General features: G+C 42.9%; 1 protein-coding gene across 1 annotated transcript in view; it reads left to right on the plus strand.

The window, feature by feature from the left end:
- The window catches only part of WDTC1 (WD and tetratricopeptide repeats 1), a 49,381-nt gene that overhangs the window by 17,975 nt on the left and 3,663 nt on the right, over positions 1-27,743 (plus strand). The window contains exons 5-15 of the mRNA XM_070764100.1: positions 2,056-2,167; positions 3,736-3,923; positions 5,672-5,854; positions 7,294-7,388; positions 9,105-9,220; positions 11,076-11,151; positions 13,343-13,439; positions 15,628-15,801; positions 16,895-17,130; positions 19,989-20,157; positions 23,048-23,240. Of these exons, the coding sequence (XP_070620201.1) occupies positions 2,056-2,167; positions 3,736-3,923; positions 5,672-5,854; positions 7,294-7,388; positions 9,105-9,220; positions 11,076-11,151; positions 13,343-13,439; positions 15,628-15,801; positions 16,895-17,130; positions 19,989-20,157; positions 23,048-23,240 (1,639 nt within the window). The remainder of the gene's footprint in view (positions 1-2,055; positions 2,168-3,735; positions 3,924-5,671; positions 5,855-7,293; positions 7,389-9,104; positions 9,221-11,075; positions 11,152-13,342; positions 13,440-15,627; positions 15,802-16,894; positions 17,131-19,988; positions 20,158-23,047; positions 23,241-27,743) is intronic.

Below are 27,743 nucleotides of genomic sequence, written 5' to 3' on the forward strand. Positions count from 1 at the left end.
TTTGTAAATGTAAAAAATGTGCCGCGGCTTTAAAAAGGTTGAAAATCACTGCTCTAGATCCTTGTTTCCCAACCTTAACCCCTTAGTTTGTTTCCGTGGCTCCTCTCTGGGAGGAGGTTTCGAAGTAATTCTAGCAGGACTACCAGGTTCTGTAACAGATTCGTTCCTTGGGCCAGTGTTCCCCAACTTGGGCAGCTTGAAGAGATCTGGACTTCAACTCCCAGAATTCCCCAGCCAGCATTCGCCGTGGCCTGTTAGGTTAGGTTAGGGACCCTTGCTTTAGATGAGGGGTTCCCAACCTGTTTTAGGCCATGCTCCACCTAAGCATCTCTAAAATCCTGATCCTCTCCCATAACATATAATTTTTACTATTCAAAAATATACTGCTCAAAAAAATAAAGGGAACACTCAGATAACACATCCTAAAGCTCAATAACATAAGGATATAAGAAGAGCCCTGCTGAATTGGGCCAAAGCCCATCGAGTCCAGCATTTTTTGTCCCACAGTGTGGGACACAGCATCCAGTGAGGTCCCACAGAGTGGGTCTTCTCAGGGCCCCGTCAGCCAGACAATGCCAGCTGGTGGGGCCTAGGGGAAGAGCCTTCTCTGTGGGGGCCCCATCCCTCTGGAACCAGCTGCCCCCAGAGATTCACACTGCCCCCATCCGCCTTGCTTTCCGAAAAAGCTTGAAAACTCATCTTTGCCGCCCGGCCTAGGGCCACTAGATCTTTCCCCCGACCAATGAGTTTGTTTAGAGTGACCTATTGAGTGATTGATAAATTGAACGTTTTTTAAAGTTTTTAGGATCTTTTTAAGTCTTTTAATCGTAATTAATTGGATCAAATTGTTTTACTATGCATTCTATGTTTGTTGTGAGCCGCCCTGAGTCCAATTAATTAATAATAAATAAATAAAATGCTTCAACCACAGCAACACAAGAGCACACAACAGATTTAAACTTAATATTAACTGCTCCAAACTTGACTGTAAAAAATATGACTTCAGTAACCGAGTTGTCGAAGCGTGGAACTCATTACCGGACTCCATAGTGTCATCCCCAAACCCCCAACACTTTACTCTTAGATTATCTATGGTTGACCTCTCCAGATTCCTAAGAGGTCAGTAAGGGGCGAGTACAAGTGCACTAGAGTGCCTTCCGTCCCCTGTCCTGTTGCTCTCCTATATTTCCTATACCTTTCTTCTATTCCTATATCTCTTCTTCTATTCTTTCATTGATATGTTCTATTCCTATATCTTCTTTTCTATTATTTCTTAGATATATTTTACTATGAGTATCTCCTCTATAACCTTCATCATGTAGTTTACTATGTGTATATAGATATACAGTGATACCTCATCTTACAAACGCCTCGTCATACAAACTTTTCAAGATACAAACCCGGGGTTTAAGATTTTTTTGCCTCTTCTTACAAACTATTTTCACCTTACAAACCCACCGCCGCCTCTGGGATGCCCCACCTCCAGACTTCCGTTGCCAGTGAAGCACTCGTTTTTGTGCTGCTGAGATTCCCCTGAGGCTCCCCTCCATGGGAAACCCCACCTCTGGACTTCCGTGTTTTTATGATGCTGCAGGGGAATCCCAGCAGCGCAAAAACAGGTGCTTCGCTGGCAACGGAAGTCCGGAGGTGGGGTTTCCCATGGAGGGGAGCCTCAGGGGAATCCCAGCAGCACAAAAACGGGCGCTTCGGCTGGCAAAAGGGGTGAATTTTGGGCTTGCACGCATTAATCACTTTTCCATTGATTCCTATGGAAAACATTGTTTCGTCTTACAAACGTTTCACCTTAAGAACCTCGCCCCGGAACCAATTAAGTTCGTAAAACAAGGTATCGCTGTATACCTACTAAAACCCTCATTGTGTATTGGACTAAGTAAGTAAGTAAGTAAGTAAGTAAGTAAGTAAGTAAGTAAGTAAGTAAGTAAGTAAGTAAGTAAGTAAGTAAGTAAATAAATAAATAAATAAATAAATAAATATATAAATATTTATAGCAATTATTTTCCAATATGCTTTTTTGTGTCTCTTTTGACTTTTCAGCTTGCTGGCCTCTGGCTCTGATGACCAGCACACCATTGTGTGGGATCCCCTGCACCATAAGAAACTCCTTTCCATGCACACCGGACATACAGCAAACATATTCTCTGTCAAGGTGGGTGGATTTGGCAGAAGGTGGTAAAGTACTAAGTAGAGCCACTCCCTGACTTACAACAATTCATTTAGTGACCCTTTGAAGTTACAACGGCACCACACCAAAAAAAAAAGTAACTTACGGCCATTTTTCACAGTTAACAATCGTCGCAGCAATGTGATCACAATTCGGATCTTTGGCAACTGATTCATGATGCTGGTTGCAGCATCCCCGGGTTTTCGGAGAGGGGCGGCATACAAATCTAATAAATAATAATAATAATAATAATAATAATAATAATAATAATAATAATAATAATGTGTTCACCTTTTGTGACATTCTGACCTGCAAAGTCAATGGGGGGAGTCAGGTTCACATAACACGCATGAGAACTAACTTAACAACTACTTAACAGCTGTTGCAAAAAAAGATCGTAAAGGACAAAGTTCAATTAACAACTGTCTTTCTTAAAAACGGAAAGGTTGGGCTCAAGTGTGGTCATAAACTGAGGACCACCCATAGTAAGGATTACTGTATTTTTCAGAGTATAAGACACACCGGAGTATAAGATGCACTTTAGCTTTTGGGGAGGAAAATAGGGGGGGGGGGGAACTACATAATAATGATAATGCTGATAATGATAATAATATTGCTTTGATTTGATTTGATTTGTATGCCGCCCCTCTCCGTAGACTTGGGGTGGCTAACAACAATAGTAAAACAACATATAACAAATCTAATATTTAAAATAATTTAAAAGACCCTAATTTAAAAACCAAGCATGCCACGAATAAATTGTATAGGCTTAGGGGGAAGGGAATATCTCAGTTCCCCCATGCCTGATGGCAGAGGTGGGTTTTAAGGAGTTTACAAAAGATAAGGAGGATGGGGGCAATTCTGATCTCTGGGAGGAGTTGGTTCCAGAGAGTTGGGGCTGCCACAGAGAAGGCTCTTCCCCTGGGTCCCGCCAGATGACATTGTTTCATCGACAGGACCTGGAGAAGGCCAACTCTGTGGGACCTAACCGGTCGCTGGGATTCGTGCGGCAGAAGGCAGTCCTGGAGATATTCTGGTCCTGTGCCATGAAGGGCTTTATAGGTCATAACCAATACTTTGAATTGTGACCGGAAACTGATCGGCAACCAATGCAGACTGCGGAGTGTTGGTGTAACATGGGCATATTTGGGAAAGCCCATGATTGCTCTCGCAGCTGCATTCTGCACGATCTGGAGTTTCCGAACACTTTTCAAAGGTAGCCCCATGTAGAGAGCATTACAGTAGTTGAGCCTCGAGGTGATGAGGGCGTGAGTGACTGTGAGCAGTGAGTCCCGGTCCAGATAGGGCCGCAACTGGCGCACCAGGTGAACCTGGGCAAACGCCCCCCTCGCCACAGCTGAAAGGTGTTTCTCTAATGTGAGCTGTGGATTGAGGAGGACGCCCAAGTTGAGATTAGAAGGAGTAGGTACTTGACTACAAAGTGAATAATCTGTGGCTCTTAAGTAACCACGTCCCTCCAAAAATGTCTTTTTAATCTGTCGGTGGGGAAGGAATCTTCTAGCCCTGAAAGATACTGTGCTTATTTTCCACAGTTCTTGCCGCACACAGAGGACCGGATACTTATTACTGGGGCCGCTGATTCTAAAGTGCACGTCCACGACTTGACTGTCAAAGAAACGATCCATATGTTCGGGGATCACAAAAACAGAGTCAAGCGAATTGCCACGGCTCCCATGTGGCCCAACACCTTCTGGAGTGCGGCAGAAGACGGGTTAATCAGGTAGGGTTTCTTGGATGTTCTGGGGGCGAAAACACAGTGTCCACCCTGAAATGAAGCTGGCTGAAGCCGTCTTGGAGACTTCGGGGTGGCCACACAGCAGTAGGAAGAGCAAAATAGTTAAATGGGCAATTTATGATTGATTGATTGATTGATTGGATTTGTAGGCCGCCCCTCTCCGTGGACTCGGGGCGGCTCACAGCATGTCCATAAAACAATATACAATTTACAATCAGATCCAATTGATATAAATAATTAACTAAAAACATTTTAAAAACTAAGTATCATAATCATTCATTCAGTACAAACATTCAATGGCTAGGGGCCGGGGTCGTTTCCTCCCAGGAGATTCCAAGAGAGGCCCCATGGAGGCTTCTCCCTGCCTTTTCCGGCCCTGTTTCCTCCCAGGAGATTCCTAGAGAGGCCCCACAGAGGCTTCTCCCTGCCTTTTCCAGCCTTTTTTTTCTCCCAGGAGATTCCTAGAGAGGCCCCACAGAGGCTTCTCCCTGCCTTTTCTGGCCCTGTTTCCTCCCAGGAGATTCCTAGAGAGGCCCCATAGAGGCTTCTCCCTGCCTTTTCCGGCCCTGTTTCCTCCCAGGAGATTCCTAGAGAGGTCCCACAGAGGCTTCTCCCTGCCTTTTCCAGCCCTTTTTGCTCCCAGGAAATTCCTAGAGAGGCCCCACGGAGGCTTCTCCCTGTCTTTTCTGGCCCTGTTTCCCCCCCTGGAGATTCCTAGAGAGGCCCCACGGAGGCTTCTACCTGCCTTTTCCGGTTACAGTTTCAGAGGCTCGGGTTTGTAAGTGGAAAATGGTTCTTCAAAAGAGGCCAAAAACCCTTGAACACCCGGTTCTTATCTAGAAAAGTTCTTAAGTAGAAGCATTTTAAGGTTATGATCCCGCTATATAGAATGCTGGTGAGACCACATTTTGAATACTGTGTTCAGTTCTGGAGACCTCACCTACAAAAAGATATTGACAAAATTGAACGGGTCCAAAGACGGGCTACAAGAATGGTGGAAGGTCTTAAGCATAAAAAGTATCAGGAAAGACTTAATGAACTCAATCTGTATAGTCTGGAGGACAGAAGGAAAAGGGGGGACATGATCGAAACATTTAAATATATTAAAGGATTAAATAAGGTTCAGGAGGGAAGTGTTTTTAATAGGAAAGTGAACACAAGAACAAGGGGACACAATCTGAAGTTAGTTGGGGAAAGATCAAAAGCAACATGAGAAAATATTTCACTGAAAGAGTAGTAGATGCTTGGAACAAACTTCCAGCAGACGTGGTTGGTAAATCCACAGTAACTGAATTTAAACATGCCTGGGATAAACATATATCCATCCTAAGATAAAATACAGAAAATAGTATAAGGGCAGACTAGATGGACCATGGGGTCTTTTTCTGCCGTCAGACTTCTATGTTTCTATGTTTCTACATATTATAAAGTAAGTAAGTGGGCACTTTGAGCATTGAGCACATTGTTACGTGTTGTGCGAATGTTTTATTATTACTTAAAAAACAATTTTTAAAAAGTTGCCAAGGTTGGAGAATCCCTGCCCTAAAACATGATTTCATTGAATGTGGAAATTGAGGAATCCACTAATACTTTGCTTACTTTTTAATAATTAATTTTATTATCACTTAGCTCACTTTTTCACAGTGGGGTCAAAATGTGTCGCTTCTGCTTGCTTTTGATGTGTGAAGGCCTGCTCGTGTTTTTATTCTCCCTTATTCTTTTACATTTTTTAGACAGTATGACTTGCGAGAGAATAGCAAACACTCAGAAGTGCTGATAGACCTGACTGAATATTGTGGGCAGCTGGTGGAGGCGAAATGCCTGACGGTCAACCCCCAGGACAATAACTATCTCGCCGTGGGAGCCAGCGGGCCCTTCGTCCGGATTTACGACATACGCATGATCCACAACCACAGGTAACGGAAGCGAAGGCTGATAACTTAGAGGGCTAACTTCCGAAGTACAAGAATCATTTTTGTTTAGATCTCATCCTGCAAGTAGTATGTTGTTCAAATTCCACATTGTCCTGGTTCTGTTCTGTCGGGCTCTCTGGTAGAATCCTCCCAAAAATTCACAGGTACACATTTCACACACACACACGTTTGAACATTCAAAACAATGTTCTTTATAATGAAAATCCACTTAAACCAAGCCCTCTTTTGGTGTAGCAAAGAGCACTGGTCTCCAAACAAACTGGTAATTTGTACAAGTCCCTTATCAGTTCTGTGATACTTAGCTTGCAGCTGTGAGGCAATTCACAGTCCTTCTTCTTTCACAAAGTGAAACATACTTTGCTCTGGTTTAGTTTCAAAGCGGAGAAAAATCAGCACACAAAAAGTCAAAGTCGGTAAAGCATTCACGAAACACAACGATCAGATAATCCTCCACAATGGCCAAACCCACAGGCTGCTCTTTATAGCAGCCTCACTAATGACCACAGCCCCACCCAACCACAGGTGGCCTCATTTTCTTTGATAATAATCTCTCAGTTGTTGCTGCCTATGCATTGCTCTCCGCATGCGTGGCTGTATCATTAACTCTTGTTCCGAATCCAAGGAGGAGCTAGAGAATTGATCTCCTTCTGAGCTGTCTGCCACACTCTCCTCCTCCCTGTCACTCATGTCTTCTTGGTCAGAGGAGCCTTCATCAGCAGATTCCACTGGGGGCAAAGCAGGCCTGCAGCATGTGGATGTCTCTCCCACATCCACAGTCCTTGGGGCAGGAGCTGGGCCAGAGCTAACCACAACAGGTTCTAATAAAGGAGAATATTTGTAGCTCAGGGGTTCACGTGAGAGGTCCTTGGTGCTCTCTAAGCTTGCTTTCTCATAGACGTTTCATTACCCATACTAGATAACGTCATCAGTTATCTAAGAAGAAAACAATCAATCCTAAAAACATACAAAATTCTAAACAATTCCTAATCTAAAACTCCAGTTCGTTTAAAAAACAATCATCCACCTTCAACTTGACATACATACTAGGTTCAGTCATGGGCCAGGGTAGAGGTTAAAGTTCATTGACCCCAGGCCTATCGGCAGAGGTGTGTCTTTAAGGCCTTACTAAAGGCTAGGAGAGAGGTGGCAGTACAAATCTCTGGAGGGAGTTGATTCCAGACGTCTGGGGCCACCACAGAGAAAGCTCTTCCCCAAGGTCCCGCCAAACCGGCTGATGGGGCTTGGAGAAGGCCAACTCCATGAGACCTGACCAGCCGCTGAGATACACGAGGCAAAGTAAAACGCCTGGGCTGTCGTGATTTTTTTTTCCTGTTCACAAATACAAGGAGAAAAGTCTTGAGAAAAAAAATATGTACTGTATGCGCAAATGCAAATTTTCCTCTCTCTTTCTCGCCGGCTAGGAAAAGCATGAAACAGAACCCTGCAGCTGGCGTCCATACGTTCTGCGATCGACAGAAACCCCTCCCAGATGGCGCTGCTCAATACTACGTAGCAGGTAAGATTATCTCTGGGTGGTGCCCCATCCAGGAGACAGTTTTTAGTGCATTCAACAAACTTCATTGTCTGTGTGTGTGTGGAGTAGGGATTAAAGCCTGCAGGCTCTAGAGCAATGTTTCCCAACCTTGGGAACTTGAAGATATCTGGACTTCAACTCCCAGAATTCCCCAGCCAGCATTCAGTATAAGGGCAGACTAGATGAGGTCTTTTTCTGCCATCAATCTTCTATGTTTCTAAATGGATATAGGTGGGGGGGGGGGGGGGTGTTAATTTAAAAAGGATTTTCTACGTCCTTGCAAATACTCAGCTAAAGCAGGGTCCATTCTATCAAGTATGATTTTACTGAAAGGGTAGTAGATGCTTGGAACAAGCTTCCAGCAGACGTGGTTGGTAAATCCACAGTAACTGAATTTAAACATGCCTGGGATAAACATAGATCCATCCTAAGATATGATCAAAAAAATACTTGACTGTGCAGAATATGGTACACTAACACAAAAACTGAAAAACGATAAACAAATACAAGATAAAGACACATGGAAAAACTTTTATAATTGGGTTAACAACCGAAAAAAGAATAGCTGTACATAAGGTTAAAATAAAAAATAAAAGAAAATGCAAAATCAATCCAAATATAGATGAATAATACTTTATTTATTTGTTGATAAATTCTTTTCACCTGTATTATTATTATTATTATTATTATTATTATTATTATCATTATTATTATTATTATTATTTCTATATATGTATAATTACGCTGATACAAATATCTGTGAACTTATAATGAGATATGCTGTAAAGCAGGGGTCCCCAAACTTTTTACACAGAGGGCCAGTTCACTGTCCCTCGGACTGTTGGAGGGCCGGACTATAAAAAAAAACTATGAACAAATTCCTATGCACACTGCACATACCTTGTTTTAAAGTAAAAAACAAAATGGGAACGTACTATTTAGAGGGGGGAGAAGGTCTGAAATTCATATATGAAATTCATAATGGTTAATAAGTTAGAAATATAATTGGTGTTGCACTTTTTGTAGGAACATTAAGGAGGAAATTTAATTTAAAAATGAATGTAACTGGATGACAAAATTAGGGGGAAAAAACTTTTGCAACTTTTTCGATGATTGATATTAGTTACTAACAAAATACTGCATTTTATTCATGGATAATTAGATGGTACACTGTGTTGTTTGAATGTATGTTGAGAGAATTTTTTTAAAAAATTACCCCCCCCCAAGAAACAGTCCTTCCTTCCTCTGTCCCTCCATTCATTTCATTCTTCCTTCCTTCCTTTCTTCCTTGTTCCCTCCATTTCACCTTCCTTCCTTCCCTCTTTCATTCCTCTCCACTTCTCCTTCCCTCCCTCTCTTTCCCTTTTCTTTCTTTCTCTCTCTCTTTTCCCTGTGCTCTTGTCACTCACCAGTGGGCCGGATAAATGGCCTCAGTGGCCCGCATGTGGCCCGCGGGCCATAGTTTGGGGACGGCTGCTGTAAAGGATACAGCAGGGAAGGGGGGAGGGATGGGTATACATGTTGTATTGTCTTATAACAGACATTTTACAATTGTACTCACAAATTGATAATACACTGATCTGTTTCTGTGTTTTTAATATGTATATAATTCAATAAAAAATTTATTTATTAAAAAAAAATACAGGAAATAGTATTAATTGTGCTTGGGTTGTTGTTGTTGTCGTTGTTTTTCTGTAGGGCATCTTCCAGTGAAATTACCTGACTACAATAACCGACTGAGAGTTTTGGTAGCTACCTATGTCACGTTCAGCCCAGATGGTACAGAGCTGTTGGTCAACATGGGAGGAGAGCAGGTAATAATAATTATAATAATAATAATAATAATAATAATAATAATAATAAATAATAATTTATTAGATTTGTATGCCGCCCCTCTCCGAGACAAGGACATTACATTTCAAGAACTTGATGCCAGTTACTGGTATGTGTTCTAAGAGTAGAGAAGATCTTACCATGACTTTTTCTAAAAGACCCTTTGGTGAGAGTTGCACTTTAAAAATGCCAGAAGAATTCTGTTGGGATTCGTAGTGAACCAAAGAGGACAGGTATTATAGTTACATTCCATTTCTAGGTTGCCATCGTCTCCCATTACATCTTATCTTTAAAAACAAAGCAAAACTAAACTTTCCTAAGTAAAATTCCATTGAGACTGAAAACCGGAACAGTGGTTTTCATTAGTGATTTAGTCATGGAAATAAGAAGTTTCCTATGGAGAATTGGAATTATTGGAAAAGTAAGTGTTCTTTCCCAACTGAGTATTGAGATGTTCAGCTCAAAAAAGACTATCATATTTTAGATGTCCATATCCACTTCTCCATTTGTGGATATGTTTTCCCCATCTAAAATAGATGGGGAAAACAGTGAACTTGTGAACCATAACGAGCCATTTACAGGTCTCTTTAGTGCCCATAAATTGGTTTAAGCTTGCTGACACCAATATGGGAATAAATAACAATTCAGTCTGGAATCAAGAATTGAGAACAGGAAGAGTCTTGTGAAACTCTTAAGCATTGCATTATGTGAGCAAATCTAGACTGGTGCTGTTCTTTTAAGCTGAAAGGAACATAACAACACAAACAGTGTACAAATCCAATTTTAAAAATAAATTAACATTCTTCCAATATCTAAGGGGCTTCCACCAAGAAGAGTTGGGGGTTAGGGTTAGATATCAAAGGCAGAACAAAAAACAATCTATGGAAACTAACCAAGGAGAGCAGCAACTTACATTTAAGGAGAAATTTCCTAACAGTGAGAATAATTAATCAGTTGGACAACTTTGCCTTCGGAAATTAATTAATTAAAATAATGAGCCGGGGTGGCGCAGCAGGTAGTAGAGTGCTGTACTGCAGGCCACTGAAGCTGACTTGTAGATCTGAAGGTCAGCGGTTGAAATCTCATCCCCGGCTCAAGGTTGACTTAGCCTTCCATCCTTACGAGGTGGGTCAAATGAGGACCCGGATTGTGGGGGCAATAGCCTAGCTCTGTTAAAAAAAGTGCTATTGCTGACATGTTGTAAGCCGCCCTGAGTCTAAGGGATAAAAATTGAATAAATAAATAAATAATAAAGAAATAAATTATGGGCACTCCATCACTGGAACTTTTAAAGAAGAGATTGGGCAATTCTCTGAAATGGTAGAAGACAGTGATGGCAAAAGAGCATGTGCGCGCGCTATCGCACATGCGCGAGTGCTGAGACCCATAATTCAATGCCTGGGGATGGAGAAAACAGCTTCCCCTACCCTCCCAGAGGCTCTCTGGAGGCTGGAAACAGCCTGTTTCCCAACTTCTGGTGGGCCCAGTAGGCTCCTGTTTTGCCCTCCCCAGGCTCCAAAGGCTTCCCTGGAGTCAGGGGAGGGTTAAAGCACCCATCCCATCCCCCCCGGAGGCTCTCCAGAAGCCAAAAATGCCCCCCCAGAGCCTCTGTGTGAGCCAAAAATCAGCTGGTCGGCACACGCATGTACGTTGGAGCTGAGCTAGGGCAATGGCTTGCGTGCCACCAGATATGGTGTAGGGTTTCAATCGAAGACAGCATTTCTGTTGCTAAACAAGGGAGTTAAGTGATTAGCACCTGATTTTATGACTAATTCTGGCTGAAAATTTACTGTTCCTCTGCAGTGTGTAGATTCATTGCCTTTCTTTGATTTTTAGGTTTACTTATTCGACCTGACGTATAAGCAGCGGCCGTACACTTTTCTCCTGCCCAAAAAATGCCATACTCCAGGGGGTAAGTGTTGTGTATACTCCCTTGCAGCCTGAGGAATGTTCAGATTCGGAGGAGGAGGGCGATTTAGAGCAGTGTTTCCCAACCTTGGCAACTTGAAGATATTTGGACTTCAACTCCCAGAATTCCACAGCCAGCGAATGCTGGCTGTGGAATTCTGGGAGTTGAAGTCCAAATATCTTCAAGTTGCCATGGTTGGGAAACATTGATTTAGAGATTGTAAATTTACCGGATTTAGAGACAGATGGCAATGTTAGTGATGACCACGTAGCTAATGACATATACTTGAGTTTGGATGAATCAAATGGGGGAGACGATAGATGGATAGATCCCCGTTTTAGACGCTATCAGAGACGCTTAGAAGAAAGAGGAAGGAGATATTACAGAGTGAGGAATTAATTAATCAATGACCTCACATCCGGGTGTGCACAGAAGAAGAAGCTGATTCCGTTCAATCTTGTCATCCCAAAATAGACACGTCCAGGACACGCATAAGCTAACAATGTGTGATTTATTACCTGCTTTCATGACTCCTGGCTAGCACTGATTAGCCCATAAATTTTAGAATGACTTGTGGAATGTTTTTATGCTACTACCAAGATAATTTACTTAGCTACTAAAGACAGAGATGAGAAAAGAAAGCACCCATGCAAAGCTGGTGTATGAATGAGAGAGAAAGGAGAAATAAAGAAGATGTTGTGTTTTTACAAAGAGATGCATTGAGCAATCATTTATTCCAATTATTATGTGAAGTAGCCGGAAACCAGAACAGTAAGAATGCTGTACTTTTCTTAAAAGTCAGAGATTTCATTGCCTTGCTTTTCAAGGAATTGTTGTGTCCCCCTCCATTTCTTTATGGTCACTAATTAAGATTCTGGATAATCTTTTTTCTGGATAATAATTTCTAAAGTTGCAACTGACAAACAGGGCAATAACATCCTAGCTCCAGCAATTTCACACAGAGTATTCATGGTGTTAGTTTTAAATCCTCTCTATAAAGTGGGAGTACTTGAAGCTCCAACGTGTTATCAGGAATTGTAGCATTTCGGAACCGGTGAGCTCTCTCTTTTGCATCCTTACTCAAATCAATACCGATAGAATAAATATAAATTAACTGAAAAATAAAATCTGCAAAAAAACCCAACAACACCTGAAATGTCCAGCTGACATTTCGGATGTGAATCTGAACGATTACAGGAACTGAACTAAACAATGTCATTTGGCGGGACCCAGGGGAAGAGCCTTCTCTGTGGTGGCTGATTGAAGCATATATTTTTTTTCCTTGCAGGGCTGGTTCTTCTCCCAGGTTGCTAATTTCTCCAAAATTGAGAAACTGCACTGTATAGCAGTGTTCCCCAATCTTGGCAACTTGAAGACGTCTGGACTTCAACTCCCAGAATTCTGGGAGTTGAAGTCCAGATGTCTTCAAGTTACCAAGTTTGGGAAACACTGCTGTATAAAATAATGCTTCTCTGCCACTTACAGTTTACCGTAGGTTCAGACTTATTTTGCTCTCTATGATTTTATTTCATTTTATTTCTATATTGCTTTGCTTCCCCGAAGTGCCCAGAATGACTTTGTTACTGTGTTCAGTTCTGGAAACCTCACCTACAAAACGATATGGATAAAATTGAACGGGTCCAAAGACGGGCTACAAGAATGGTGGAAGGTCTTAAGCATAAAACGTATCAGGAAAGACTGAATGAACTCAATCTGTATAGTCTGGAGGACAGAAGGAAAAGGGGGGACATAATTGAAACATTTAAAGATGTCAAAGGGTTAAATAAGGTCCAGGAGGGAAGTGTTTTTAATAGGAAAGTGAACCCAAGAACAAGGGGACACAATCTGAAGTTAGTTGGGGGAAAGATCAAAAGCAACATGAGAAAATATTATTTTACTGAAAGAGTAGTGGATCCTTGGAACAAACTTCCAGCAGACGTGGTTGGTAAATCCACAGTCCCTGAATTTAAACATGCCTGGGATAAACATATATCCATCCTAAGATAAAATACAGAAAATAGTATAAGGGCAGACTAGATGGACCATGAGGTCTTTTTCTGCCGTCAGTCTTCTATGTTTCTATGACTTGCGAGAATACAATAAAAAGCAGCTTAAATAAACCCATTCCAATAAAACCAACGGTTAAAGCCGTAACTGCAAAAATTGAAGCCTGCTTCCCTTTTATGACTCTCAGAGATGCAGAACGGGAAAACGTCAGCCAACGGCGTGTCAAATGGCATCCATCTCCACAGCAATGGGTTCCGGCTATCTGAGGGGCGAGCTCACGCCAGGTAAGGTCTCCTCCTTTTCTGCCAACAGTATCTAGTGGTCTATGGCAGTGTTTCCCAACCTTGGCAACTTGAAGATATTTGGACTTCAACTCCCAGAATTCCCCAGCCAGCATTCTGGGAGTTGAAGTCCAAATATCTCCAAGTATCTCCAAGTTGCCAAGGTTGGGAGACACTGCTCTATGGAATCACCTCTCCCCGTCCCCAAAATCCGTATTACTCCCACCCTAACGGCTTTCCGTAAGGCCAGGAAGACCAAGCTTTGCCCGCAGGCCCTGGGGCCCGTGAATTAATAACCATCATGCCCAAATTGCATGACTGTTGTGTATGCATGTTGATTGTTTAGTTAGTGTGGGTTTTAATCTGGATTTTATAGTCAGAGTCGTATATTTTACTGAATATTTTATTATTTTACTGAAAGAGTAGTAGATGGTTGGAACAAGCCTCCAGCAGACGTGGTTGTTAAATCCATGGGAATTGAATTTAAACATGCCTGGGATAAACGTATAGCCATCCTAAGATAAAATACAGGAAATAGTATAAGGGCAGACTAGATGGACCATGAGGTCTTTTTCTGCCGTCAATCTTCTATGTTTCTATGTTTCCATATTTGACTTCTTCCATATTTGACTTCTGTATTGTTGTAAGCCGTCCTGAGTCTTTCAGGATTGGGCAGCATAGAAGTCTAAATAAATGGATGGAGAGAGAGAGAGAGAGAGAGAGAGAGAGAGAGATGAGAGAAAGATGATAGATAGATAGATAGATAGATAGATAGATCTGTAATCTGTAACTCCCACACTGCAGAAACATAAGGACTATACAAGTCAATAGCAATAGATACAAGTTACATAGATTGCGTAATCTGTAAAGCCTTTGATTCAGTGGTCCACGACAAACTACTTCTACAACTAAAATTTGATGGCATTTCTGGACCCCTGCATAATTGGGAACACTTGTCAATGCCTGGAATGGACTACCCGACTCTGGTTTCTTCCCCAAACCCCCAAAACCTTAACCTTAGACTGTCTACTATAGACCTCACCCCATTCCTAAGAGGTCTGTAAGGGGCGTGCATAAGTGCGCAAGCGTGCCTCCCATCCTAATGTCCCCTTTTTATTCATATCTATTTCATGTATTAATAACCATGTTTATGCCTGTATCTGTTATTAATACATGCTTGGCAAAATGTGATTTGCTGTTAGTTTATATATAGACGTGGCTTTGCTCTATCGGTGTCAATGGGAGCGTTGTTTTCTTCTTGGTAGTTTGTTGATTGAGCTGTTTTGGGGTTTTTTACTGTTGGTCTGAATTGGTAGTTGCGCCTGCCAAGTTCCATTAACCCTATCAAGGAACTACCAAGGGAGGAAACGTCGCTCCTTTCTAGCCCTGATGTTGTTACCTAGTTGGATCACGAAATGTCTGCAAGAATGCAGCCAAGCTTAGACAGCACCAAGGAGCCCACATTAAGCCTCCTCCTCTTCCTCCACCTCCTCTTCCTCCACCTCCTCTTCCTTCTCCTCCTCTTCCTCGTCCTCCCTCCTCCTCCTCGTCCTCCCTCCTCCTCCTCGTCCTCCCTCCTCCTCCTCCCCTTTCTTGTCCACCTCCTCTTCCTTCTCCTCTTCCTTGTCCTCTTCCTCCTCTTCCTTCTCCTTCTCTTCCTTGTCCTCTTCCTCCTCCTCCTCTTCCTTCTCCTTCTCTTCCTCCTCCTCGTCCTTCTCCTCTTCCTCGTCCTCTTCTTCCTCCTTAGCCTTCTCCTCTTCCTTTTACTGAAAGAGTAGTAGATCCTTGGAACAAACTTCCAGCAGACGTGGTAGATAAATCCACAGTAACTGAACTGAAACATGCCGGGGATAAACATATATCCATCCTAAGATAAAATACAGAAAATAGTATAAGGGCTGACGAGATGGACCATGAGGTCTTTTTCTGCCGTCAGACTTCTATGTTTCTATGTTTCCTCTTCCTCCTCCTCTTCCTTTTCTTCTCTTCCTCTTCCTTCTCTTCTCCTCCTCTTCCTCTTCCTCCTCTTCTCCCCCACAAACCCTACTCCCTTCTAGCTAGCACTGATGATATTATATTATTGCTGTGAGCCGCCCTGAGTGTACGGAGAGGGGCGGCATACAAATCCAATAAATAAATAAATAAATAAAATAATAAATAAAATAAAAGAACAAAGTCTTGCTTTCTGCAGCCCACAGGTAGAGTTACCCCCGTATCTCGAGAAGATTAAGCTGCAGGCCAATGAGGCCTTTGCTTGCCAGCAGTGGACTCAAGCCATCCAGCTCTACAGCAGAGCGGTCCAGAAGGCCCCCAACAACGCCATGCTCTATGGGAACCGAGCAGCTGCTTACATGAAGCGCAAGTGGTAAGTGGGCTCTTCCCTTCCTGGGAGGCCTGGTGGCGACCAACTTCTCTAGCCAACTTTTGCATTGAATTTCAAGAATTACTCCATCCAGATTCTAGAACCCATGTGTTTTCCATAAGAGGCTCCCAGTACAATTTTAGAGGTCCGTGGAATCTTTTCTGGACTGTGTTTCAGTCAGAGGAGCTTGATAGAATTCTTTATTGGCCAAGTGTGATTGGACACGCAAGGAATTTGTCTTTGGTGCCGATGCTCTCAGTGTACATCAAAGAAAAAGAGACATTTGTCAAGAATCATGTGGCACAACACTTAATGATTGTCATAGGGGTCAAGTAATATTAATATTTTCTACAAACTTGTCTTTGTCATTTATCTGGTTCATTAAATTGCCATAGTATATTCTGACATCTTATCTAGTCCTCCTGAGTTACTCTGCATATATATATATATATATCTGGACAGAAATGTCTTTGGACAGCACAGGCGCAATGGCTTCGATGAGCGTTGCTCCCTGGAGTCAGTAGTGACTCTTCTCTCAGGTTTCCAAGTGATGAACCCCATTCAAAAAAAGAAATACGCAAAGTCCATCTTCCAATACAAAGTCCTTTTTTATTTAGGTAGACATCAAATTGCTATAATAATAATAATAATAATAATAATAATAATAATAATAATAATAATAATAATAATAATAATTAATAATAAAAAACAAAAACAAAACAACCAACAATATTAATAATAATAATAATAATAATAATAATAATAAGAAGAAGAAGAAGAAGCATGTGAAAGTGGTCCCAGTGGTACTTGGCACGCTGGGCGCAGTGCCAAAGGATCTCAGCGGACATTTGAAAACCATCGGAATTGACAAAATCTCCATCTGTCAATTGCAAAAGGCCGCTTTACTGGGATGGGCAAACATAATTCGCCGCTACATCATGCAGTCCTAGGTTCTTGGGAAGCGCCCGACTGGTGATGAAATACGAAATCCAGCATAGTGATCTTGTTTGCTGTGTTGTATTGACATAATAATAATAATAATAATAATAATAATAATAATAATAATAATAATAATAATCAACTTCATTTTTTGCAGGGATGGAGATCACTACGATGCGCTCCGGGACTGCCTAAGGGCCATCTCCCTGAACCCTTCCCACTTGAAGGCTCACTTCCGCCTGGCCCGCTGCCTCTTCGAGCTGAAGTATGTAGCAGAAGCCCTGGAGTGCCTGGACGATTTCAAAGGAAAGTTTCCCGAGCAAGCCCACAGCAGCGCTTGCGATGCCCTGGACCGGGACATCAACGCTGCCCTTTTCTCCAAAAGTGACAATGGTGAGGACCTTAAAAAGAGAACCCTTTGCACTCCTAAGTGTGTGTGTGTGTGGGAAATCTTTTGAAAGTTTTGAAACCACCCTGCTGCCTTAATTAACTATAAAAAAGCTCAAAAATCAAACTCAACAGAAATTGTGTTACAAATTGTTCCCCAGTGTTATTAGTACAGGTAGTGTCAAACCCCCAAAGGGACACTAGCTATAATAATTTTCTTGCTTTGTTTCTTCATTGCCATACTTGGGGGAGGAAGAGAGGGACTTAGAAACATAGAAGACTAATGGTCCATCTAGTCTGCCCTTATACTATTTTCGCCCATGTCACACCAACACTCCGCAGTCTGCATTGGTTGCCGATCAGTTTCCAGTCACAATTCAAAGTGTTGGTTATGACCTATAAAGCCCTTCATGGCATCGGACGAGAATATCTCCGGGACCGCCCTCTTGCAACACAAATCCCAGTGACCGATTAGGTCCCACAGAGTGGGCCTTCTCCGGGTCCCGTCAACTAAACAATGTCGCTTGGTGGGACCAGGGGAAGAGTCTTCTCTGTGGCGGCCCCGACCCTTTGGAACCAACTCCCCCCAGATCTCAGAGTTGCCCCCACCCTCCTAGCTTTTCGTAAGCTCCTTAAAACCCACCTCTGTCGTCAGGCATGGGGGAATTGATACTTTCCCTCCCCCTAGGCTTATAAAATTTATGCATGGTATGCTAGTATGTATGATTGGTTTCTAAATTGGGGTTTTAAATTAACGTAAATATTAGATGTGTTTACATTGTATTATTATTGCTGTGAGCCGCCACGAGTCTGGGGAGAGGGGCGGCATACAAATCTGATTAATAAATAATAAATTTTATCTTAGGATGGATATATGTTTATCCCAGGCATGTTTAAATTCAGTTATGGTGGATTTACCAACCACGTCTGCTGGAAGTTTGTTCCAAGGATCTACTACTCTTTCAGTAAAATAATATTTTCTCATGTTGCTTCTGATCTTTCCCCCAACTAACTTCAGATTGTGCCCCCTTATTCTTGTGTTCACTTTCCTATTAAAAACACTTCCCTCCTGGACCTTATTTTACCCTTTAACATATTTAAATAAGGTCCAGGAGGGAAGTGTTTTTAATAGGAAAGTGAACACAAGAACAAGGGGACACAATCTGAAGTTAGTTGGGGGAAAGATCAAAAGCAACATGAAATGACTTATGGAATGTAGAATGTTTTCCACCAATGTGCCAGACATAACAAAGATAACGCTCCTGAGAACCAAGGCCAAGTTCGTCACCCGCTTGGTTGGCTAGCGTGAAATGTGACACAAGGGTGGACAGTATCTATTCTTGAATTTTACCAAAAGCACAAGGATTATTATTATTATTATTATTTTATTTTTTTAAAACACAAAAACCATGTGTTTTAAAGGGGGGACAGGATCGAAACATTTAAATATATTAAACGGTTAAATAAGGTTCGGGGGGGGAAGTGTTTTTAATAGGAAAGTGAACACAAGAACAAGGGGACACGATCTTAGATGAGTTGGGGGAAAGATCAGAAGCAACGTGAGAAAATATGATTTCACTGAAAGAGTAGTAGATGCTTGGAGCAAACTTCCATCAGACGCGGTTGGTAAGTTAAAAACCCATAATTTAAAAGAACATGCACACAACATACCATACATAAACTATATAGGCCTGGGGAAGATGTCTCAGTTCCCCCATGCCTGACAGCAGAGGTGGGTTTTAAGAAGTTTACGAAAGGCAAGGAGGGTGGGGGCAATCCTAATCTCTGGGGGGGAGCTGGTTCCAGAGGGTCGGGGCCGCCACAGAGAAGGCTCTTCCCCTGGGTCCTGCCAGACAACATTGTTTAGTCGACGGGACCCGGAAAAGGCTGACTCTGTGGGACCTAACTGGTCGCTGGGATTCATGCGGCAGAAGGCGGTCCCGGAGATATTCTGTTAGAGAGGGCTGTAAAAACACTGTGAAAGCGGTATATAAGTGCTATTGCTATTTGCAGGTCTCTCCAGCTACTACTTGGGTTGTTTTTTTTTAAAAAAGAATTGTCACTCATCACACTTTCATGCAACTCACGTCGTCGGTCTCTCCCCAAAGTTCCCCAAAGAAATGCAACAGTGTTCTGTCGGGCTCTCTGGTAGAATCCTCCCAAAAATTCATAGGTACAAATTTCAGACATACACACGTTTGAAAATTCAAAACAATGTTCTTTATAATGAAAATTCACGTAAACCAAGCCCTCTTTTGGTATAGCAAAGAGCACTGGTCTCCAAACAAACTGGTAATTTGTACAAGTCCCTTATCAGTTCTGTGATACTTAGCTTGCAGCTGTCAGGCAATTCACAGACCTTCTTTCACAAAGTGACACACACTTTGCTCTGGTTTAGTTTCAAAGCGGGGAAAAATCAGCACACAAAAGGTCAAAGTCAATAAAGCAGTCACAAAACACAAGGATCATATAATCCTCCACAATGGCCAAACCCACAGGCTGCTCTTTATAGCAGCCTCACTAATGACCACAGCCCCACCCAACCACAGGTGGCCTCATTTTCTTTGATAATAATCTCTCAGTTGTTGCTGCCTATGCATCACTCTCCGCATGCGTGGCTGTATCATTAACTCTTATTCCGAATCCAAGGAGGAGCTAGATAATTGATCTCCTTCTGAGCTGTCTGCCCCACTCTCCTCCTCCCTGTCACTCATGTCTTCTTGGTCAGAGGAGCCTTCATCATCAGATTCCACCGGGGAGCAAAACAGGCCTGCAGCATGTGGATGTCTCCCCACATCCACAGTCCTTGGGGCAGGAGCTGGGCCAGAGCTGACCACAACACTTAGCCGTTTCGTTTCCTCCAGGGGAAGACAAGAAAGGGAGTGGCCCCATCTGGCTGCGAGCAACCGGCCGCAAGGATTCCATATCGGAGGACGAAATGGTGCTGAGAGAGCGCAGCTACGACTACAAGTTCAGATACTGCGGCCACTGCAACACCACCACGGACATCAAAGAGGCCAACTTCTTCGGCAGGTAGGGAGCCCCAGGTGGTGTTCAGACGGTGGTGGTGATTGCGGGTTGTCACCGGGCCACCTGCCCAGATGTCTTTTTAAAAAAAAATATACAGTGATACCTTGTCTTACAAACTTAATTGGTTCTGGGACGAGGTTCTTAAGGTGAGAAGTTTGTAAGACGAAACGATGTTTCCCATAGGAATCAATGGGAAAGTGATTAATGCGTGCAAGCCCAAAATTCACTCCTTTAGCCAGCCGAAGCGCCCATTTTTCCGCTGCTGGGATTCCCCTGAGGCTCCCCTCCATGGGAAACCCCACCTCTGGACTTCTGTGTTTTTGCAATGCTGCAGGGGAATCCCAGCATCGCAAAAACACTGAAGTCCTCGAAACCCCACGTCTGGACCTGTGTTTTTGCGATGCTGGGATTCCTGAGGCTCCCCTCCCTGGGAAACCCCACCTCCGGACGTCTTTTGCAGCATCACAAAAACACAGAGGTGGGGTTTCCCACGGAGGGGAGCCTCAGGGGCATCCCAGCAGCGCAAAAACGGGTGCTTCACTGGCAACAGAAGTCTGGAGGCGGGGCATCCCAGCGGCGGTGGTGGGTTTGTAAGATGAAGTTTGTAAGAAGAGGCAAAAAAAATCTTAAACCCCGGGTTTGTATCTCGAAAAGTTTGTATGACGAGGCGTTTGTAAGACGAGGTATCACTGTATTTTTATTAAATTTTATTACAACAAACAAACAAAAAATTACTTAAAGAAAAAGTGCCCAACACCAATAAAAACCCCACCACCATTTAGGGGGTTAAATTATTTGCATTAAGTTTCAATTTCTTCCTTAGCTCCGGTTTACATTTCTTTACATACAAAAAGTGATTGGAGTTTATTTTTCACATTGTCGTCATAAATTCTACTTAAGATATAACTTTTCACCTTATTCCATCGTGCCATCAGCTTCTCCAATTTATTTTCATCAAAGTTACTTAATCTTATTTCCATAATTTCGAAATGAATGTGGTCCACCATGTACCAGTACCAATTCTGGATGGTCCATTTATTGCTATCCTTCCACCCTAATACCACTACTGCTTGAGCGCTTTCACCTGCCCAGATGTCATGCTGTCCTATTTAGCCACGGTTTTGATGCTGGGCGGTTGCGCAGATGGTGTGCACACAAATAAAGCACATGCACTGGAGGCCGGGCGCATTCACGGGGGTGGGCGCTCAACATTTGCAAAACGGTATGGAAGGCAAGTGAATACCACCTCTGTAGGGGGCCTCGGGGCCAAGGGTAGGGGTGGGGTCGACTCAGCCTTCCATCCCAGCGACCAATTAGGGCCCACAAGGTCCCGTCGGCTAGACAGTGTCTCCTAGCAGGACCACGTGGGAGGGCCTTCTTTGTGGTGGCTCCAGCTCTCTGGAAATAATTGCCCCCCCCAGATCCGCATTGCCTCCACCCTCCTGGCCTTCCAGAAGGGTGTGAAAACTTGGCTTTGCCAGCAGGCCCGGGGCTGGTGAGCTATACCATCTAGCCCTGGCTAAGAGGATATGTATGATTTGTTTTTAGGGGTTTTACATTGTTTTATATTATATTGTTTTAAATTGTTGTACGCCTCCCAGAGTGTGGAAGGAATGGGGTGGTTTATAAATCAAATCCTTCCTTCCTCCCTCCCTCCCTCCCTTCCTACCTTCATTCCTCCCTCCCTCCCTTCCTACCTTCATTCCTTCCTTCCTCCCCCCCTTCCTTCCTTCCTTCCTTCCTCCCTCCCTCCTTCCCTTCCTTCCTCCCTCCCTCCCTCCTTCCCTTCCTTCCTTCCATCCTCCCTCCCTCCTTTCCTTCCTTCCTTCCTTCCTTCCTTCCTAGGTCAGTAAAATGAGGGCCCGGATTGTTGGGGACAATATGCTGAATCTGTAAACCGCTTAGAGGGTTGTAAAAACACCATATGAAGCTGCATATAAGTCATAAGCGTTGGTTAATTACAGCAAACCTGGAAAAGGGAAATCAGGGAATTATCAGGGAAATCAGCGGTTTGAGAAATATCAGGAAATTATCGGGGAATTTGTGAAAAAAAATGGAATAAATCAGGGGGGGAAAACAGTATTTAAATTTTTAAAAGTCAGGGGAAAATCATGTTTTTTTTAAAGAAAAAACAAATCGCCTGAATCACAGAGTCAAGCAAAAATGACCATAACTGTGGCAACAGCTACTGATATTTCTCCACGGCTTAGCCGTTTGGTATGACGTCATCTACGACCACGGCTTAACTAGATCGCAAGTTACGGGGAAATGTCAGAGAATTTCAAAATCCTTTCCCCCTGGACACCCTGTAATTAGTACTACTTGATGTGATGGTCCAAGAGAGAACAACAAAATTGAACGGGTCCAAAGACGGGCTACAAGAATGGTGGAAGGTCTTAAGCATAGAACTTATCAGGAAAGACTTCATGAACTCAATCTGTATAGTCTGGAGGACAGAAGGAAAAGGGGGGACATGATTGAAACATTTAAATATGTCAAAGGGTTAAATAAGGTCCAGGAGGGAAGTGTTTTTAATAGGAAAGTGAACACAAGAACAAGGGGACACAATCTGAAGTTAGTTGGGGGAAAGATCAGAAGCAACGTGAGAAAATATTATTTTACTGAAAGAGTAGTAGATCCTTGGAACAAACTTCCAGCAGATGGTAAATCCACAGGAACTGAATTTAAACCTGCCTGGGATAAACATAGATCCATCCTAAGATAAAATACAGAAAATAGTATAAGGGCAGACTAGATGGACCATGAAGTCTTTTTCTGCCGTCAGACTTCTATGTTTCTATGTTTCTAACCAAACGCTTTGTGCATCTCGTAGAAAAGGCAGCCTATAAATGGGACCAAGCCCTAAACATGCTCTTTTTGGTTGCCTCCCTAGCAATGCGCAGTACATCATCAGTGGCTCCGACGATGGTTCCTTCTTTATCTGGGAGAAAGAGACAACGAATCTGGTGCGGGTGCTGCAGGGCGACGAGTCGATTGTGAACTGCCTGCAGCCTCACCCGAGCTACTGCTTCCTGGCCACCAGTGGCATCGATCCAGTGGTACGGCTCTGGAACCCCAGGCCAGAGGTAAGACCAGGGGCAAGGGGTTCTTCTACCTGGGTTGGAATCTCCGGTCCTTTGGAATCAGGACCGGTGTTATTCTGCAGTGGACGGAACTTTCAACTTCTGATCAAGTTGAAGCCGCCTCTATAAATGATGTCAATCAAGAGAGGCAGCATGGCCTCTTATGTATGTATTTATTTATTTATTATTCATTCATTCATTCATTCATTCATTCATTTATTTATTTTGTCCAATACACGATAATACACAACGAAGGTAATAGAGGACACCTTCGAGGAAATAGAATTAGAGAAAGAATAGAAGAGAGAGTATAGGATAAAATAAATCAATGAGAGAATAGAAGAAAGATATAGGGATAGAAGAGAAGATATATGGGATATAGGAGACACAATAGGACAGGGGTCGGAAGGCACTCTGGTGCACTTATGCACGCCCCTTACTGACCTCTTAGTTACTAACACTCTGGGAAATTTGTCTTTTCCCAGGGTCTTAGGCGACCCCTGTGAAATGGTCCTTCGACCCCCAAAGGGGTCCCGACCCCTAGGTTGAGAACCATGTATTAAAATGTATTAAAGGGAGAAGAGAGGCGAAGATAAAGGAGTGAAATATAACTATGAGGGAATAGCAGAAAAAGATATAGGGAGAGAAGAGAAGATATAGGAGATATAGGAGAGACAATAGGACGGGTCGGAAGGCACTCTGGTGCACTTATGCACGCCCCTTACTGACCTCTTAGGAATCTGGAGAGGTCAACCATGGACAGTCTAAGGGTAAAATGTTGGGGGTTAGGGGAGGATACTACGGAGTCCGGTAATGAGTTCCACACTTCAAGAACTCTACTACTAAAGTCATATTTTTTTTACAGTCAAGTTTGGAGCGGTTAATCTTGAGCTTGAATCTGTTGTGTGCTCTTGTGTTGTTGTGGTTGAAGCTGAAGTAGTCGTTGACAGGCAGCACATTGCAGCATATATTATTATTATTATTATTATTATTATTATTATTATTATTTATTAGATTTGTATGCCGCCCCTCTCCGCAGACTCAGGACTGACAGTAGAACAGGGATTTACAGTTTCAACATCATAAATGGTGGAGGGCTAGTTTCTTATTTATTTATTTATTTATTTTGTCCAATACACAATGAGGGTTTTAGTGTGTGTGTGTGTGTGTGTGTGTGTGTGTGTGTGTGTGTTCGGTGAAATCACATTCACCATCATCAGGCTGAAGTTTCAAGCTTCGTGCTGTTGTAAAATTTTGCAACAGCACTGTGACGCCGCTGAGTCCTAATGAAGGCAATGCCTTCAAAAAGGACAGAGAGCAAGGCAAGCCAGTGGGGCCACTCACGAAAGCGAATCCTAGAAAGTAGAAACTGGACACATTCTCTCTCTGGGTGAAGTGACATGGTGTAGAGCCATGCGCTTCTATTTATTTAGGAACATAAGGAAATGGGGTATGATTACATATACATGTCAAAATGATACATAGCTTCAAACGTATCTTTGAGCTTCTCCCTTTCCCATGCATATCAAGGAAAGGAACTTCAAGGATCTTTATACATATCAAGGGACATCTTCAAGGAGCTTCCTAAAAAGCAGATGTTAATTCACACCTAGTTTCTTTTGAAGGTTTCTTCTGGCTAATCCCTCTTAATTGCCCTTTGATAGTTTGTTTGCTTCAGGCAATGAAACCTCCCCCCTTTGATCCTGAGTTGTAAAACTTTTGAGATGTTTATTCTGAACCTCTGAACCAGGGATGCAGATTAGGTTTACGGCCTTTCCTTGTCCTGGGGTTTTTGAATCAGGGTCACACAGAGAATATATATATTTCTATGCTAGAATTCCAGATTAATAAAAATCCTATCCCAACATAGTTTGATATACTGCAACATCTCCTACTTTTTTATTTGAATGCAAGCACCTTATGTCGGTGCTCTGTTCTTGTTATATCCATCGGATCTTCACAAAACAGTCCTAGGGGGGGTTTAAGAGGCTGAGTAGATTCATACAATACATCGTGAACAAGGGCAGAACGACACATAGAAAACAAGGAAGGAATACATTGGATAAAACAACATAACAATATAGCAGCTGAAATGATACCTATCACATACATAAAAATTACCCTTAACCAAGAGCCATCAGGAAGCCATGACCATAGAGCATTCCACCAATTGGGTAATATGTCTGTGCCCATGTTGTCCAACAATTGTTTCATCCCTTTAATCTGTTCTTCAATAGTGGCAGAGTTATCAGTGAGATAATGGTGAGACAAAAGTACATCTTGCTTGGAGGGGAGAACAGGAACTAGGCGGGTCAGGCTACAAACGGTTTCAGATAGGTTTGCTGGAATATAGTTCCACATGTAAAAAACCATCCTGGGGGAAGCAGAACATGACCATAGGAAAATGATACATTTTGAATGGTTGAGCAATTGCGCTTCCACATGGCAGGTGACAATTTCAAGCAGCGTGGGTGGGATTGATGGGTGGAACAGTTAACAATACGGGCACACGCCACATCTGCTCCTATGGCAATGTGAGGGGTATATAATGACATTGCTCCAGAAGGGAGACGATATGACTTGGGACCCCATTCATAATACCGGGCATAATGTAGGTCCTGGGCAGTTAAAAACATTGACAAAGAGGAATCATTAAGGAACACAGGAAGGGGGGTGCATACAGGGATCAGACAATGCCCAAGAACCATATGCATATCAACAGTTTGCGACAAACAAAATGTAGACAAGTTGGAAATATTTGCCAGACGTAGCCAAATATTGTACTCCATCCATTGTTGCAGGTCCATAGAACGTCTGGGGCGGGTGTAAGTGGGAGCACGGGAACAGGTAGGAAAAGCAATAATAAAAAATATGCACAAAAAACACAATAGAAAAATTAAAATGTGTAGAAAAAATGGCGTACATGACATTGGTCCATTTAATTTTTCCCATAGAGTGAAATGGGAGGCGCGTTTGTGAATGCGCAAAACAGGGCATCCTCGTGGAGGAAAGTGTCCTGGAGGGTCAGGAAAAACCTCATCATAAGGTGGAGGCTGATGCAGTCCGGATTCCTGGATGGGCGTGGGAACAGCCTCTGTAGGTGAGGTGGACATCATTGATCAAGGATACAGCACTCAGAGAGGTCAGGGAGGGATTGCTTCTTTTCCTTAGTTTTTGGCAAAAAGGGACGCACGTGCCGGCCAGGGACCCAAAGAACACGACCTTCCAATTGCACAGCAGCGTATCCTCGGCCCCAGGTGATGAGATCTGTGGGGCCTCTCCAGGTCAGATCTGGAAGTAACCTGTAATAAACGGGGGGCTGGGGGGGCAAGGATTCATGCGTGGCAAAATGTCGCTGTGCAGCAGTAGAGAGAGCGGAGGGCCCAGTTAAGTTTAGAAAATTAAGAGTAAAAAGTACTCTGTTTAATTGGTTTTGCAAGGACGGGAGGCCCGGAGGGATTTTCTCCATTTTTAATTTTTCTAGCGCCCATTTTAAGTTCTTTAGAGCATCCCATCGTTGCAAAGGTACGAATACAATGGTTGATAACATGTTTCGTGGTCTCGCCTCTCTGTGGGGAGGCCATAATAAAGCCAGAATAAGTATCAACGGAAACATGTAAATATTTTCAGGGCGCAAAAGGTTGGAATTGCGTAACATCCATTTGCCAAATTTGTGAAGCCTCAAGACCACGCGGGTTGACCCCCATGGGAATGGAGTTAGCATGCTGACTGCATGTGGGGCACTGCTGAACAATGGCCGAGGCTTCAGATTTTGAGATGCTAAATTGTTTGGCGAGAGCTTTGGCATTTTGGTGAAAATAGGAGTGGCTCTCCCAAGGGGTAGGGGAGGACAGAGAAAAAACAGCAGGTGACCGTGCCGCCTTATCGGCAGTGTCATTTCCCTCGGTTAGCATTCCTGGGAAAGGCTGATGACTGCGTACGTGAGCAACAAAAAAAAAGGGGACAGTCATAGCCATAACTAGCTGCTGGAGAGTCAAAAACAAGGCCATTAAGGAGCTCTCAACAGCCGGAGACAAATAGGCATTAAAAATGTTAAGAATAATCTGAGAAACATACAATGAGTCTACAACAAGATTAAAAGGTGTATCAGGTAATTTCTGAAAGGCCAAAATGGAAGCGGACAATTTGGTGCATTGAGAAAGAGCAGAATTTTTTTAAAAGGATGGGTGAGGCATATCAGCGGCAAGTAAGATATCCATGTGGTGCAAAGTGGTATAAAAGAACATTCGCATGAGAGAGGCGAAAGGGCTCTAGCAATGAATGCACCACATATTGACACATAGTAGGGCTGTTTAACATGCCTTAAGACAAAACTTTCCACTGAGAGTGAGAGGTAAGATAACTATTGTTGAAAACAGGGAAAGTAAAAGCAAACAACAAACAGTCTTGGGGTTGCAAAAGAATGGAAAGGGGGAAAAAAAACATCTTTCAAATCAACTACAGCCAGTTTAAAATTTTGAGGAAGAAGATTGGGGTTGGAAGAAG

Source organism: Erythrolamprus reginae, chromosome 11 (genome assembly GCF_031021105.1).
Source record: "Erythrolamprus reginae isolate rEryReg1 chromosome 11, rEryReg1.hap1, whole genome shotgun sequence".
Lineage (NCBI taxonomy): Eukaryota > Metazoa > Chordata > Lepidosauria > Squamata > Dipsadidae > Erythrolamprus > Erythrolamprus reginae.